Source organism: Saccostrea echinata, unplaced genomic scaffold (assembly GCF_033153115.1).
Source record: "Saccostrea echinata isolate AGI-Se365-2 ecotype Australia unplaced genomic scaffold, CSIRO_AGI_Sech_v1 ptg000052l, whole genome shotgun sequence".
NCBI lineage: Eukaryota > Metazoa > Mollusca > Bivalvia > Ostreida > Ostreidae > Saccostrea > Saccostrea echinata.
Window position 1 is genome coordinate 5062501 of NW_026889801.1, and position 16987 is coordinate 5079487.

At 31.9% G+C, this 16987-nt stretch overlaps 1 protein-coding gene across 1 annotated transcript; it reads left to right on the plus strand.

Annotated features, from left to right (window-relative positions):
* The first annotated feature begins 7803 nt into the window (after positions 1–7803).
* LOC133204093 (uncharacterized) lies at positions 7804–16734 on the plus strand. Its single transcript, XM_061339853.1, has 7 exons — positions 7804–7873; positions 8091–8117; positions 9327–9647; positions 14086–14169; positions 15122–15247; positions 15832–15934; positions 16192–16734. Exons 1-7 carry the CDS (start codon positions 7813–7815, stop codon positions 16493–16495), a joined length of 1026 nt encoding a protein of 341 aa, XP_061195837.1. The 5' UTR covers positions 7804–7812; the 3' UTR covers positions 16496–16734.
* Positions 16735–16987: the final 253 nt, after the last annotated feature.

Below are 16987 nucleotides of genomic sequence, written 5' to 3' on the forward strand. Positions count from 1 at the left end.
TATTTACTATTAGCATATGAAGTTTGATAAAAATATCATAAATGGTCTATTTAAACACATTAACACGTAGATAAACACTAATATAAAAAATGAGGTCAAGGTCAAAGGAAAAGTCAAGATCATAAAAGTTGATGCAATTGATAGCTCTCAGCAGTATGTACCAGCATATGAAGTTTGATAAATATATCTTGAATTGTTTATTCAAAACTGATCTAGACACTAATTTAAGAAAAATGAGGTCAAGGTCAAAGGAAAGGTCAAGGTCTTAAAGGTTGATGCAGTTGAAAAGCTTACATTAATATGTATCAGCATATGAAGTTTGATTGAAGTCGGACATGACAAACACTATATGCCTCAGCCATATTCATGGCAGGGCATAAAAAACTTGAATCTACACTATATGAGGATGCTTCCATATCAAAATGACTAACAAGCAAATTCAAAGAATTGCGGTCCCCTGCTTTCCGTCTCCTAGTGGATGGGATGCCATTATTTATGACATATTGTTTCAAATATGCACGCCCATCATATGTCATTCAAAAGTAATCACCAAAGTTAATTTTTTTGAAAATTAGGTAAAACATCAAGGTCAAGGGGTAAAAAATCATAGCATGCTCGGAAACATATTGTTACAGGTAATGCACATGTCAAATATGAAAATGCTATCTCTTCTCAATCAAAAGTTATAAGGAAATATAACATTTTTGAAAAGTAGGTAAAACTTCAAGGTCAATGTCACAGAGCCGAAAGTCATGATATATTTAAAAAGGTCTTGTCACAGGTAGTATACATGTATAATATGAATGCCCTATGTTTTCTCTTTCAAAATGATCAATTCAGAATAATGTTAATTTTTTTGAAAAGTAGGTCAAACTTAAAGGTAAAGGTCATGGGTTCAAAAAATCATAGTATGATTAGAAAGTTGTAGGTAATGTTCATGTGAAATATGAAAGCCCTATCACTAATTCTTGATTATCCCCCCCCCCCCTTGAAAGAGGATGTGACCCTTCATTTGAACAAACTTGAATCCCCTTTACCCGAAGATGCTTTGTGGCGAGGTTGGTTGAAATTGGCCCAGTGGTTCTAGTGAAGAAGACAAAAATGTGAAAAGTTTACAGACGGACAGATGGATGACAGACAAAATGTGATCAGAAAACCAGAAAAACTCAAGTGAGCTAAAAACTTATGATCACAAGTACTTGGAAAGAGTTACAGTATTTGAAAAGCAGTTTTTTTTTCATGCATTGTTTTCAGAAACTGAAAATGTATGACTTGTATCCATGTTGAACAAATTGTACATTTCAGAAAACAGTATGATTAAAAATAGTTAATCAAGGTGCTTTGATCATGAGCAGCAAAATAAGCTAAACTGGTATAGCTAATTCAATCACAGAACTTAGTCAATTTTAAGATGCATAACCTTTTCAACTCTTAATCATTCTCAAAATATTGATATCATTCATTTCTGATTCAAGGGAGAACTAGAGATATGACCAAAGGTATATCCGTTGACTAATAAACATGTACATGTATATTGTGTTTTTTAAGGCATTAATGTTTGTTTGTTTAAAAATGTCCCTCTCGGGAATTGTTCACTCATATGGAGACACCTGTCACGACTTAAAAATAATGAAGACGTACAAGCCGGATTTGAGGTTATCATTCATTTTAGGAGTTTTCAACAATTAAGACGTAAAGAGATAACTCCTTCCGTCGCCCCTCCCCAGACCCCTGTTTGTTCATGTAACTAATACTTTGTTTTGACATAAAAATGTGAATATAAACAAATAGTTTTTGAATTAGTCCATCTCTTTGAATGATTTTCATTCCTAATTCTAGGAGGGTACATGGGTTAACCCAAATTCATGAATGAAATGTCAAGAAATCTTATCATTGATGCACTTTTATATTTCCAGTTCATTAAGAGAGTGGGGATGACCTCCAGGTATTCATAACCTTATACCATTAGATGTACATAACATAATAACACAAGCAACAAAATTATGAATAGTCAAATGGAAAAGTTTTCTACTATTTTGGAGTCAGATGATCATTTGTCATTTCAGGGATAGGGAGCGGCTAGGGAGATTAGACCCTCCCCCCCCCCTCTTGAATTTGCAGAGTTATTTAAATAGGACTATATACTGATTTACAGAAGCAAATAAAAAGATGACTTTGGACGCCCTCCCCCTTTAAAAACATGGACCCCACCATCATTGTTTTATTTTGTTTGTTTGTTTTTTCTCCCGGAAAAAAATTCCTGGATCTGTGCCTATAAATGAATGTAATGTTGACAACGGGAGATAACTCTTCAGAATGTGAAATTCGTCTATTGTGGCATCCGATGATGTTTGAACTTTTTAAACTTTAACCTAACCATTTGCATTTCTGTTATTTTACCCCAATCTATACTTAAACTTGTACTTACCGACTGTCATAGGTCCTGTCAACTTCATGAAATGTAACCCAATTGAAACACAAATTAAATTAATTTCTATTGTACACCACACTGCGCCATGTGCAATGTAAAAATGATAATGGTAAAACTAGTACTAGGTACTAGTAGGATGACGCAAGCCCAATGTGATGTAGAAATTTTCAAAAAGGCGTTCACATACATGTACAGTACAAGAACAAGTTTTAAATTATCATAACAAACGATGTTTTAATATAACTTTGCCATCTACGTCTATTTCCAAAAACAGGCAATTTGTGTGTGTGTGTATATGTCTGTGTGTGTGTGTGTGTGTGTGTGAGGGTGTGTGTGTGAGTGTTGGGGGGAGGGGGTGACAAAATTGATTAGGTATGGTTTTTCAAGGAGGTTTTTGCCTAATCAAATACCAAAAAAAATAAGATTGCACATTTTGATAAATTCATCAAAAACGCTTTGTACTAAAATAGTATTATTTGTTGTTGAGAAAATAAATTTAAAAAGTTCCAATTATGGGCCAAAATTTATATCCCCCCTTTTATCAAAACCTAATTTACATCATTAGTTAAATTCTGTTATTTCAGACTGGTAATGAATTAAGTAAAGGAAATACCTATAAGAGACTCATAGGTCACATGGTCACCTGAGCATTTTATGCTCGAATTGACGAATACATTTACTATGTAAATTATTTGACCTTTTCCTTGGTAAGCCCAACATGAAGGAGTGTGCATTTAGAGGCAAACACCTTAGTACGGGTTTTACTGTCTCATGACAGCATCTAGTTACTCCTTGCATCTTATGTGACTGATTTCCATTTGTTAGGGTTAGTCCTTGCACACAACTCGACTGAATATGGGCTATAAGTCCTCGAACTATTGGACTGATAATGTGATAGCTTCGGACCCAACTAAGAGATTTAGGGATAGTTTTCTATTAGACGGATAGGGTTAGTCTCGCACCCGCCAAAGAGATTTAGGGTAGACCTTTGCACACCATTCGACTCATTAGTCTTAGGGATAGTCTTTCTCCCATACATCCAAAATATGTAGGTGAGCTATTGCATACTTTTCAGGTTAGACTCGCACCAGATTAGATAAGATCAGAGAGATAATGGTTAGCCTTGCACCCATTCGAGAAATTAGAAGTAGTAGTACAAATAAATTTTGGTTTTTCTAGTGAAAACCATTTCAATTCCGTGATCAATTATTTAATATTCATTTGTATTTATTTGTTACCATCGGATCTCGGCGTGGCATCTCAGATCAGTGCTGTAGTACTATGACGTCATAAACTTAATTGTTTTTCCACACCATCGGACTTTGGCGTATCAAACCCGGGGTTTGGCGCAGACCATCGCACTTTGGCGAGACCATCGGGCTTTGGAGTCCTATCGTACTTTGGAGTCCTACAGATATATATAAACTTAAGGTATTATCGAACTTATTTGGCTAGGTAGATTTGCAGTGTTTATTTTGTGTATAAGGACAAAAACATGGGTTATGTAACCCCTTACTGAAAAAAATATAATTAATTGCTCTATCCTTACAGTTTAGTATAATAGAAAATACCATCATGAGGAAAAGACATAATTAAGGCTCTTGAAACAAAACGTATAAAGAAAATTTTATCATAGCCAGAGGATGTGAAACGAAAGCACTCTATGGGAATAGTAAAATTTGTGACACTTTTTTTTGGAACAAGAGTTTAATTTATAAGAAAATAAAGGAAACAACGCTATGATTCAAGTACAATGATTTAAAATGGTCTATATTCGTTTTCTTATCGTTGCAAACTATCTATTCTTGAATGTGAAATGTGAACATAAGGAACATTTATAAATGAAAATGGGAGAAGATAACAGTGATCGATCTCATAAAATCTTCAACCAATACAAATCTGTGAACAGGGCATAAACACAAACCCCTGGAAATTCCAGAGGTGGGATCAAATCCCTAGGAGATAGGAGGAGTAATCATCCCCTTTTGACCGGTCAAACCCGCCGTCCGATGTATTGATCAAGTAAATAAAATTAACAAAACGAATCGGAAACTCGGCAAAAAAACGGGCCCCTGGAAAGTCAGAGATTGGACCTGGTGCTTAGGAGGAGTAACGCAGCACAGTTAAGGCTACAATAAGGAGACGGGGCCTAATTTGTACGGGAAATTTTAACTATGACATCACACAAAACTACCGATTTTTTAAAAAATTCCTCAAAATGAATTAATCTGTGAATTTAATCTGTACCAGAATATTAACCTACATCAAAACTTACTACAACATGCTGTTATGTCGTCAGTTTAATCCCACACATCAAGGTATAAACAAGTCACTGATGGCGATGCACTTGTCGATGTGACGTCATTTTGTAAAACTTGACGCAGTTTTTGTATGCAATGAGTGGCAGATCAAGTAATTTTTTCCCAACGAAAAATGTATTTTATTATTAAATAAAATATTACTTGCAGATATTTAAGAGGCTATTTACTTAGATGCAATGTCTTCTTTATCATTATATTCATATATGTTATGTACATTTCCTATTAAATTGATACTGCTGTGTATTTGCACGCAAGTATACATCGGAGGGTGATGTAAGGGTCTTAATAAATCGATCTAGTGCAGGGGCATACACTCAATGGATCCTGTTGAAATTTTGAAATTTAATTCATTTTGTCTATATTTAATGCCGTTGACCAGCTAACAATTGATAAATTTAATTTAGAATTTTAACTTGGTTATGTCCTTGCACTAGTGAAATTTATAGGTGACCTCAATACTGCAAGTAAATGTGCTAAAATCACGTGACTGGCACATCACGTGACAAGTCTAAATAGAAAATCTAATCGTCCTCAATATGTATTTAATAACCATAATTACATTTGTCCGCTATAAATAAAGTACTAAAACGAATCGCCATCCTGATTAAGAATATATTTTTAATCACAAAAATTGCCGATATTTCCATTGCGCACCTTAACTGTATTGCGAAGTTTCCCCTCTTGACCGATCTATATATTGATCAAGTAAACGGAGTACTTCTTTATAAATTCAATATAAAAGCAGAATCCAAACGAATGGATTTATCGTACGCAGCACAGTTAAGGCTGCAATAAGGAGGCGGGGCCTAATTTTTACGGGAAATGCTTACTATGACATCACACAAAAATACATGTTCTTCAAATTACCACAAAATGAAATGATACGCTATTTTAAACTGTTGGATAGCTTTAAACTACATCAATACTTACTACTGCATGTATTTTTGTTGTTGGTTAAATCCCACACAGCAATATATAAGCAATTCACTGATCGCAATGCACTTGTCAATGTGACGTCATATCGTAAAATTTGACGCAGTTTGTATGTAGCGACAGGCGGATCAAGTTATATTTTATACAATGAAAAATGTGTTTTGTAATTAAATAAAATATTATTTGCAGATATATAAGAGGCCATTAACTTGGATGCGATGTCTATTTTATGATTTTATTCATATACTTCCCGTACATTCCATAGACAAGTGAAATTGCCGTACATTTGTATGCAGATTCATTGAAGAGTAATAAAGGGGTCGTAATAAATCGATATATTGCAAGGGCATACCCTCAATGAATTACGACAAGCTTTTACGCATAAACTCAAGAGGTATGAAGATATTTGAAAAGTGCTGCGAACCTGATGAAATCTTGCAAATGAATTAAATATATCTAAATTTAATGTACTTGAGCAGCAAAATATTCAACATAGGGTCTAACAAATGTAATTTTACCAATTATATAGTAGAACCTATATAGGTTCGCAGCACTTTTCACAAACTACAAGAAGTGTTGAAAATAATTATAAATTAAACTTAGATTTTTAACTTGGTTAAGCCCTTGCAATATTGGAATTTATAGATGACCTCAATACTGCAGGTATATTTGCTGAAATCTCGTGACTGCCACATTACATGACAAATCTAAATGAGAAATATAAACGTCCTCAACATGTAGTTTTCAGCCACATTACATTTTTCCGATAATAGTAAAGGCCTAAAAAGAATTGCCCATCCTTGAAAATAATGTTTTTTTTGTCTAAAAAATGTCGCCGATATTTCCATTTGGCACCTTAACTGTACTGCGTAGTCAGAGCATGCTCATGCTTATCTAATCAGTTGGGAGATATTAACACCATATGCAGGTGATGTTGCAATATTACTACATAAAATAGGAAATTGACCATGGAAAGCTGAAGTCATCCAGTGTGTCACCCAGTTAAGCTATTAGTTGGTCATTATAGTACACAGTCAGTAAACCATCCAAATATGAACAGTTGTGGCAGGCTCTGTAGTGTCTTCAATTTCGATTTCATATCGAGTCGACGTATCAATAAAAGTAACTATTGTTAATTGATTAAACGTTTTCGATATGTCTAAATATCAAGTTGAAGGCAAGATAACTTAGCTTTGACAAAACATTGGCCGTTAGAAGGATTTAGAAATAAAAATCCCCCGTCCACCTTCAAGACTCTATTTTAAACATAAAATCAACCTTCTATTCCTTTCGAATCACAAAATTCTTATGTTGCTAAAAGCACAATCAACAACATATGGTTTAAGCTCCTTGCATTATAATACTGCCAAACTCTTGCTCATTTCCAGAATCCATAAGTTATATACGCATTTTTATCAATTTAAATCAAACAAGAACCTGGCATTTGTAGTGTTAAAGTTGTTGTGTATACTTAATCTTATATTTTTTTTAATTTCCTTATTTATTTTTGTTTTCTATTCAATTTCATCACTTATTCTTTCTTTATATAGCTAATAAATAATCAGTAATAAAACACTTAAAACTCTAAAGAAAATTAACGTTTATAGGTTAAATAACCCTTTTATATGCCGTTCTTGTCAGTTATATTATTATTGACTTTTTAAGGTATATGAGTTGTTGATATGCAATTTAGCTCTATATATGGAAGAATTATAAATGAGGATTGCCATATAGCTTTAAAAAATATTTCTTATAATAATAAAAAACAACCTTCCTGGTGAAGCAATTTTTTTTAAATTGTGAATAACACGGGTGGGTTACAAGCATTAAGTTGATTTTAATGAAAACAGCGATTAATGTATTATAAGTCAATGAAATACTTAACATTTGACAGATTTAATAAACTTGTACGTTCATGTGATGAAACAGTAATGTACCATAGCTTAAAACTTCTCAGAGAATAAATTGAGACTTACTGGGAAGATAAATACTTGATTGATTCATATATGTTGGTATTCACAATGTAAAAGTTTGCACTACATTACACACTGAGACGGAAGAATGTAATTGATGCATCATGAACAGTTATAAGCGTTTATTGTCACTTGTGTATTTTGTGCAGAGAGAATGAAACGAAAGTGGATAAGCCTTGTATGCTTTCTTCTAGTCATTCATTGGAATGTTTATGGTATGGGTTTTACATCATAACAATCTTTTTGTGCCTAATGTCAATAGTATAGTTTCAAAATTTTGAAATATAACACAGTTTCAAAGTTTTAGTTATTTGATATGCAAAGATTGTTCAACATACATGCCTATCTCAATTTAAAAAAAAAATAATATTGATTGAAAAATAGCTCAAAGACAGGCTTGCTATCAATTTTCTTTTGGTTTCTTTGTTTCAGGACAAAACGCAACGTGTTCCAAAGAATGTAAGTTGTTTAGATAAATTCTGTTTTGATACTTTGGAACAACCTTAACATTAAAGAAGAAGTATTTCATGATCTAGAAAAAAATGTTTATTTTCTTAATTCGGGGAGACATTTGAATGGGACAAGATAGCACACAGAAAGTAAACATCTTTAACTGAGTTGCACAGTTGTTTTCTCTTGAACCCTTTCTATCTTTATCTTATAATTTTAGGTTTCATTATAGATTTGTTCGATATTTGAGGATATATCTTTTGTAGCAATTAACGTTTCATTTCTTGATGAAAACAATAAATGCATATAAATTTCACAGCTTTTCAAAACCCGGAGAAAAAAATAAATAGACCCATTACAGAGATGGGAAACAGCATTGTAATGCTAGGGTTGTTCGGAAATTATTAAGACATTTACATTTACTTCATAAAGGAAAGAGATAAGTCATCAAAATTCTTCAACATTTTATAAAGAGCAAATAAGAAAAATATGATCAATTTCTGATTTATTTCTGATTTATTTATGGGATAATTAGATAAGTCCCGTCGAAATTTTAAACTTAACAATGTATATACGACAAGTGTAGAACTCTTTACGCTTCTGAGATTTCTTCTCGATTTTCTCTAGCAAGACTCTTGAATATATTATTTTAAGAAAAATACAATGAAATATGTATAATAAATAATGTTATGATACTTGATACAATCAACATATTTTTTACCGTAGATATACTAATATATATTTCGCTTTGTCTTAACCCCCTTAGCGTGAAGAGTATTGTTCTTTGTAACTATATGTGTAAAAATGATCAGAAAAAGTAAAGGTATGGCAACTCTGTTTAATTTGTAGAAAGTTTAATTATACAATTAAATAAATTAACCAAATTTAATTTAAAAAAAAAAGTACACTTCAATCAGCAATTTTAATCAGTTTGATTTTTTTCCTAGCAAATTTCATTAAAAACAAAAATGTATTCCTCTTGCACAACATTTCATATATATTCTTCTAAACCCGACAGATAATTTGAGTAGCTTGTTCTGTGCGAGTATGGGAAACGAAATGCACCCATAGCAGAAGACATTGTGTTGATAGTGATATGAACGCAACCGACGAGTGCAGGGTTGGAGAAAACAGGGAGCATGCAAATATTTGAACAAAAAATTGAGCTTTTTCTTCCTGTTTTAAAAGTATTGTTACCTTTTGTTCTGTATTTTTCAGCAAATGCATTGGAAAGTTGTGACAGAAGCACAGTTTTGGGAAACAATATTCTTATTGACTTTGGGGAGATTAATTATCAATGCACCTGTTCAATTTCGCTTAACTTCAGTGGACAAGTATTTTATACTTTGGCCGCTAATCCAGGTTATGCTGACTGTGGGACAGCAATAAGAATTATAGATAAGTGGAACCAGGAGTTCAGAATACCATGTTCAATATCTCCTGGTGCCCTGGTTGTTCTTAACAGTTCTAGTACAGTGGAATTAGTAAAAGTAGACCCTAATGGACCCACAGGTTACTGCTTACGGGTGTTAACAAACGGTATTTATCTTCATGATATGTAATATATACGACATATGCAATAACAACTGAGCGCATGAATATAATTATATTTATTTCAACATGCAATATAATTATGTTGATATGCAACTTATTTATGTCAAGTTGATAGGAAAATAGGACATTGTAAAATGGATAGATAGATTGATTGATTGTATGTTGTTTTACGTCCCATTCGAGAATTTTTCACTCATATACTCGTAGAGACGTCACCTTATACCGGTGAAGGGCTTCAAATTTTGACCTTTACTCAGCACTCAGGGCCATTGAGCAGTGAGGGATCTTTATCGTGCCAACGCCTGCCGTGACACGGGGCCTCGGTTTTTAAGGTCTCATCCGAAAGACCCGCAACTTTTACTTCGAAGTGTCGAATGCATAGCGAAGGAACAGTTGCTACCCATTTTTTATCGACTTAGGTCAGTCGCGGCCGAGATTCGATCTCAAGACCTCCCGATCACGGAGCGAGCGCTCTACCGACTGACTACCGTGAACGGTTTGTAAAATGGAAGCTTAGCATGAATACATGTATTTTGCATGTCGACATAACAAACTTGTATGGTAACATAATTTATGAACATGTTGACATAAATAAGAAGCATGTTGACATAAATAAATCGCATATCTATAAAATATCAACAAAATTATCTCGCATGTTGACATTGACATAAATATGTTGCTTTATCTTCCATGTTAACATAATTATCGCGCACGTTAACATAAATAAGAAGCATGTTGATGTATAAAAGTCGCATGTCAACATAACTTTCATACATATTGACATGAATTTTCGGGCATGTTGACATGAAAAACATATTTTAACATAACTCGCATGTTGACATAAATAAGTTGCATGTCAGCAGAAAAAAAGTTGCATGTCAGCAAAAAATAGTTGCATGTGTACATAATTTTATTGCATACATGATGTCAGATACAGTAGTTAATTTAATTTTCCATGTTAAAATCAGATCAAAATAGTAAATTTCATGTCAATATAATTATCATAGACATAATTATCTTGCATCTTGTCACTCAGGATGCCATAATTTATCTTGCATGTAGGAGATAGAAATTTGCCTCCATACCATTCACAACATTTATAAAAATCAATTTTGCCAAACAATGATCAAATGATATAAATAACTGCAGTTTTTTTCTCAATCTCTAGTGGATACCTATATCTTCACAAAACAATCTGCGGTCTTTAATAAAATGCTTCTGTCATAAAAAGTCAGATCCTCGTCTGACATACATACATTATTGCTTAAGGTAGTACACAATAGATAAGCCAGATTTTTCCTCATTTTTTTTTAAACTTTGAAATTTTGTTCTAGGAAACCAAATCTCTCCATATATGTAATTTGAAAGAAATTGAACCGCACAATTTTTGCCCACATATTTTGAAATATAACATATCAGCCCCTTGTAAGAAGATTGCGAAATCAGACACTGCACTTTATAGTATGCTTTTTCTTGACCGACTGATATATTGCAAATTTGAGTGATGCTTTTTTTTTAAATACAACTTTCTGTAACTACCATAACAAAAAAATACTATAGTTAACTATAGTTTACAATAGTTAACTATACCTATCTATAGTAAATCAAAGTGTCAAAGTGATCACGATAGTAAATCAAAGTTTTCAAAGTGATCACTATAGTGTCATAGTGATCACTATAGTAAAACAAAGTTTTCAAAGTTATCCATGTGGTAAAACAACGTTTTCACCATAGTTAATTAAAGTTTTCATAGTGATCACCATAGTAAATCAAAGTTTTCACAGTTATCACTTTAGTAAATCAAAGTGTCAAAGTTATCACAAAAGTAAATCAATGTTTTCATAGTGTCAAAGTTATCACTATAGTTAATATAGGCAATACTGATACCTGTTCTGATACTGATACATTTTCTATGTCTGAGATGAAAAAAAATCCTATTTTTTTTATAAATGATTTTCTCCTTTTTTTATTCATTGAAAAGGGGAGTTTAAAATATGTTTTTTCGTTCAGATTATTTGAAAATTTTGTTGTGGTACACCTTAATTTATTAAGGTATAAATGTAATGGATTATTAAAGGAATTTGTTCCTCAACTTTGAAAAATCTGTAGGCACTTTTCATTTACTGCTTGACCTTAACATGTAAAGTGACTGTTAGAAAGTTTGCATATACATGTGCGTTCGCATTACATATGTTTGATAATGTTACATTATACTATCTTTCATTGTTAGGTATACAAAATACAGAACCATTTACTGATATTTAAAAAAAAAGTCAATAATTTTCACTTTGTGGTCAAATTGTTCACGGAGCAGGATCTTGGGGTTTCTTACGTTTGGTGAATGAAAATCTAATTGCAAACGCGTCATTTTTTTTCGTACTAAAAAAATCTTGAGTTCTACAATCGATATCTTTCATATAAAATGTATAGATATTGCAGGACAGGTTACTTTCTTTTTGTCAAAGTCTGGTCAATGTACGTTGAGATAATAAAACACAACACAACTATGTTGGGTTCGAACTATATTTTCTAGCATAGAATGTAAGACAACAAATAAAAGATGATCTGAAGTTTTTTTAACAGGTATCAAATTAAAATTTTATCACTTCTGTCGTCCGTTTACGCATCCTTAATCGCACTTACCACTCACTTGCATGAACACATTTAGGAATGTGACAGCGCAGTACAGTTAAGGTGCCAAATGGAAATATCGGCGAATTTTTTAGATAGAAAATACATTCTTTACAAGGATGGGCGTTTCTTTTTAGGACTTTAATATTATCGGACAAATGCAATTGGTTGAAAACTACATGTTGAGGACGATTAGATTCTTATTTAGACTTGTCACGTGATGTGTCCTTCACGTGATTTTAGCAAATATACCTGAAGTATTGAGGTCATCTATAAATTCTAATATTTCAAGGGCAATCTAAGTTTAACATATAATTATTTTCAACACTCTTTGTAGTTAGTGAAAAGTGCTGCGAACCTATATAGGTTCTACTATTTAATTGCTAAAATTACATTTGTTAGACCCTATGTTGAATATTTTGCTGGTCAAGTACATTAAATACAGATATAACTAATTTATTTGCAAGATTTCAACAGGTTCGCAGCACTTTTCAAATATCTTCATACTTCTTGAGTTTATGTGTAAAAGCTTGTCATAATTCATTGAGGGTATGCCCTTGCAATATATCGATTTATTACGACCTTTCTATTACCCTTCAATGAACCTGCATACAAATGCACGACAGTATCGCTTGTACGGGAAGTATATGAATAAAATTATAAAATAGACATTGCATCTACGTTAATGGCCTTTTATATATCTACAATTTATATTTTATTTGATTGCAAAATATATCTTTTATTGTATAATATAACTTGATCCACCTCTCATTGCATACAAACTGCGTCAAATTTTACGATATGACGTCACATTGACAAGTGCATTGCGATCAGTGAATTTTATATATATTGCTGTTAGACTTAACCAACGACAATAATGCATGCACTAGTTAGTATTGATGTAGTTTAAAGCTATTCATCAGTTTAAAATAGCAAATCATTTCATTTTGGGGTAATTTAAAGAACTTATATTTTTGTGTGATGTCATAGTAAACATTTCCCGTATAAATTAGGCCCCGCCTCCTTACTGCAGCCTTAACTGTGCTGCAAGTGACTTGACGTAGAAAATTCCGTCAAAGGAAATCACTAGTCACTATAATAATATAATGACTTAGGAAATGATATGAATGTTAAGTAGTATATATTAATTTTAATTTACTCCGTGACATTCTCCTTCTCTTGGAGAAAAAAATTACATTCACATTTCATCAAATAACGAGTATATAGATATTTAAGTACTGAATATTCTGTAGATAACAACTTGATCAATACATATGACTCACGGCGGGAGTGACAGGTCAACAGAGGATGCTTACTCCTCTTAGGCACCTGATCCCTGATTTGTATTGTTTGAAGTTTTTTATCTGTTCTTTATCTTTCCCTCTATGCCTACATACGTAACTTACGTTATTCAAAATATCATTTTCTTCAGAATCAATTACTGATATAATTTCTAGGAAATGTTTCAAATAGTGGAAACTAATTGTTTTTTTTTTTTCTTAGTTACTTAATCATATAACATACATACAAAATTATTTTTGAATAAAATCAAACGTCATCTGCGATTTTTATTCCGTTCGCGAAACATATGGGCGTATTGCGTTATAGTAGGAATTTTGAAGGCATTTTTACAAAAAATAAAATCATTCCGTCTTGTACATGTATGCTTGAAAGTTCTACACATATGTTACCTTTATTTTACCCCATTTGGTAACGACTTTTTAGAAATGCTAAACAGTTTCATCTTCAGTTCCTTTATAAAATCAAATTGTTTGTATTAATGATTTATCAGACATTTCAAACATTATCACTGCATCTTGTGGAAGTCTGGAATCTACAAGTACAGAGTCAAATTTGAGAAAGGAAACATATATAGGTAGGTACGATTAATTTAATGGACACTCAGATTATCTCAATTTGTGAATACTTTAGGCTACTGAAAATAAGTTGATACCAAGATATCGTTGATCTCGTTTTGAGACAACATTTCGCAAAAATCTGTGGTAAATATCATTAATTTTGTTTCAAGTACAGTCTGTGGTTAGATCGAATGACATCTATACAACTTAGGAAGGTACTATTTTCATAATAATTTTTCTGAGGATTTCACTGTTTACTCGAACATGACAGGGGACAAACAGCAGGTTTGACTGGGTGACGGGGATGGGGGTAATCCACTTGAACTGTTTTGAGAGGTCTGTGTTTGCTGTGCTCACAAATTGCATTGATTAGTTGGACTTTTGAACAGTGTAACTGTTCGATATTTTTTTTTAAAATTCGACTTACATATAATAAAGCTTCACCCATTTTTCCTCACTTTCTTTATTACAGGATGGCATATTTAATCACATTCTTCCTCTAGTATGAATAGCAAAACAAGAAAGTAGCTGTCAAGTTCAAAAAGTTAATAAGAGCCTGTTTTTATTAATTATGGCATCCTTAACTATATGTGTGTCGAATTTTTCATCTTATAATTTAAGCTTTAATTTGATAGAAAATATAACATAAATCCACGAATCAAAAATGAATTTATCAGCTTTATTCATTTTCTTTTTCCCAGTTAAAACGTAAGAAAATATTTTTTTCCGAATAATGCAAAAACTATATAAACAATTTTTAATTTTCCTGTGTATTCACTCTATTCTTTTTCATAGGAAAAGAAAAGAAAGCTGCCAAATAGATGGACGAGAGTGTCCATTATTTTTGTTTTCAAACCCTCTCTTTTCTGTCACATCTGAAGTGCAAAATATTATCTAATATCTGAAAATCTGATTTATCTGGCACGCATTAACATTCCCCAACTAAGAAGAATTTAAATGTATCTTCAGTTCCACGCCAATCAACTAATGAAGGAGGAAGCACGCATGCAACTAGATACGGTAATCAAACTACAGGGAGCTTAATAAATACTGAATTCATCAGCTATTCTCCCACTGCTAAAGATATTTGTGGAGGTATTTTTCATTGAATCAACATGATGAGGCAATTCCAAGTTTTTTTTTCTTTGTTTAGGATCAACCCTAGATTCGAAAACCTATCTTTCGATCTGGGAAAAATAAAAAGAAAAAAAAACAACATTTAAAGAACAAATCTAGATTTGTTTCATCATTATTTAAAATTCTCGCATTGTAATTCAGCTAAACTATTTTTTTATTGAAATCAAAAAAAAAAAAAAAAAAAAAAAAAAAAAAAAATGGTACATGCCTTAAAAAGAGAGATGATGGTTTCAAAGAAGTAAATAGAATTTCAAAGAGTTGTTTTGTCGGTTTTTATTTTTTGTTTGTTTTTAGTTTCATAACTTCAAACCCAATCCGTCGGCGGACGCTAAAAACAGTAAAAAGAAGAAAAAATTGGAAAAAGCATGATTTTTAAGATTTCATGATTCTTTCATTGTTTTGGTTATTGTTCTTTGATATGTTATACATAATTTTTGTCTTTTTAAAATAAATATTCTGCACCTTCTGCTTTTCAAATTATTCAATCTAATGTGAAGACTTTGGAAGAAAATTCTATAAAACATTTTGTATCAACATTTCAGGTAATGGACAGCTTATTGGATTTGTAATATGTGCAGTGTTAGTCTTTATATTATCAGGAATTATTATTACTCTTGTAATATATATTGTGAGATATCAGAAAAGGTAAAGTAACATTTATTTTTATCTTTTATATGATTCTGATGAATGTGTGAACATAAGAAACAATTTAATGTAAAATGGAAGGTTTTACCTTACACTGTAACAATAATAATATTATTTATGATATAAAATTATATATATATATATATATATATATATATATATATATATATATATATATATATATATATATATATATATATATATATATATATATATATATATATATATATATATATATATATATATATTGTTTAAAGGAAATCAACACTGAAAAATGACAAAAACAGAACACAAGTTCCAGAATCTCTGGTTACTCAGACGTCTCCTGGCAATTGTCCTACTTCAACCTACACTACACTTCATCATGTGGAAGCTAATGACCTCGTGGAACAGCCGTATACTGGACTGAACATCGTCATTTCACCGGAAGTAAATCAAGGTGCATTTTCAGCACGTCCAAATTCCGCCTACACTTCCTTGAATCCAGAACAAGATAAGAGTAACACAGAAAAGTTATACACAGATTTAACCATTGAAAATGTATACTACGAAAGTAATTAAGATAAATTCAGATAACGTTAAGTTTAATTTACAATTTATCTATCGCTTCTCCAAACCACCACCAAAAAAGCAATGATTAACTTGCTTGTTTTGTATGCATCATTTTAAATTGAAAGAGAAAATGAGTTATTGCTAATATTGTCGGTATTTGAGGCTTCTTTACATGTTCCAATGGACTTTTCAGATTGATTACTGTTCGTTATCTTCATGTTTAATAAAAGTACGATAATCCTCCTAAACAGATACGAGTCGAAAAAGAATCGAATGAACCATTTGTTGTTAGTTATCAAGGGAAGGTTCATAAACCTGTAAAGTCTATGAAGTTAAGATAACGAAATTACTATACAAATTTCAATATGTTTTTCTACATGCTATTTTAAATAGACTTCCAATTATAAATGTATGTGTTTCGATGTCATTCGATCTAACTACAGCTCTCCACCGGCAAGTGGTGGCATCTCCCTATGAGTGAAAAATTCTTAATAAACAATA

What these genes read in the sequence shown, in the direction of transcription:
- LOC133204093 (XM_061339853.1), top strand. Translation starts at nt 7,813, where the DNA reads ATGAAACGAAAGTGGATAAGCCTTGTATGCTTTCTTCTAGTCATTCAT. An exon ending in GAGAAAGGAAACATATATAG is followed by an intron (nt 14,170 to 15,121) that starts GTAGGTACGATT and finishes ATGTATCTTCAG; the next exon opens with TTCCACGCCAATCAACTAAT. An exon ending in TGCTAAAGATATTTGTGGAG is followed by an intron (nt 15,248 to 15,831) that starts GTATTTTTCATT and finishes TCAACATTTCAG; the next exon opens with GTAATGGACAGCTTATTGGA.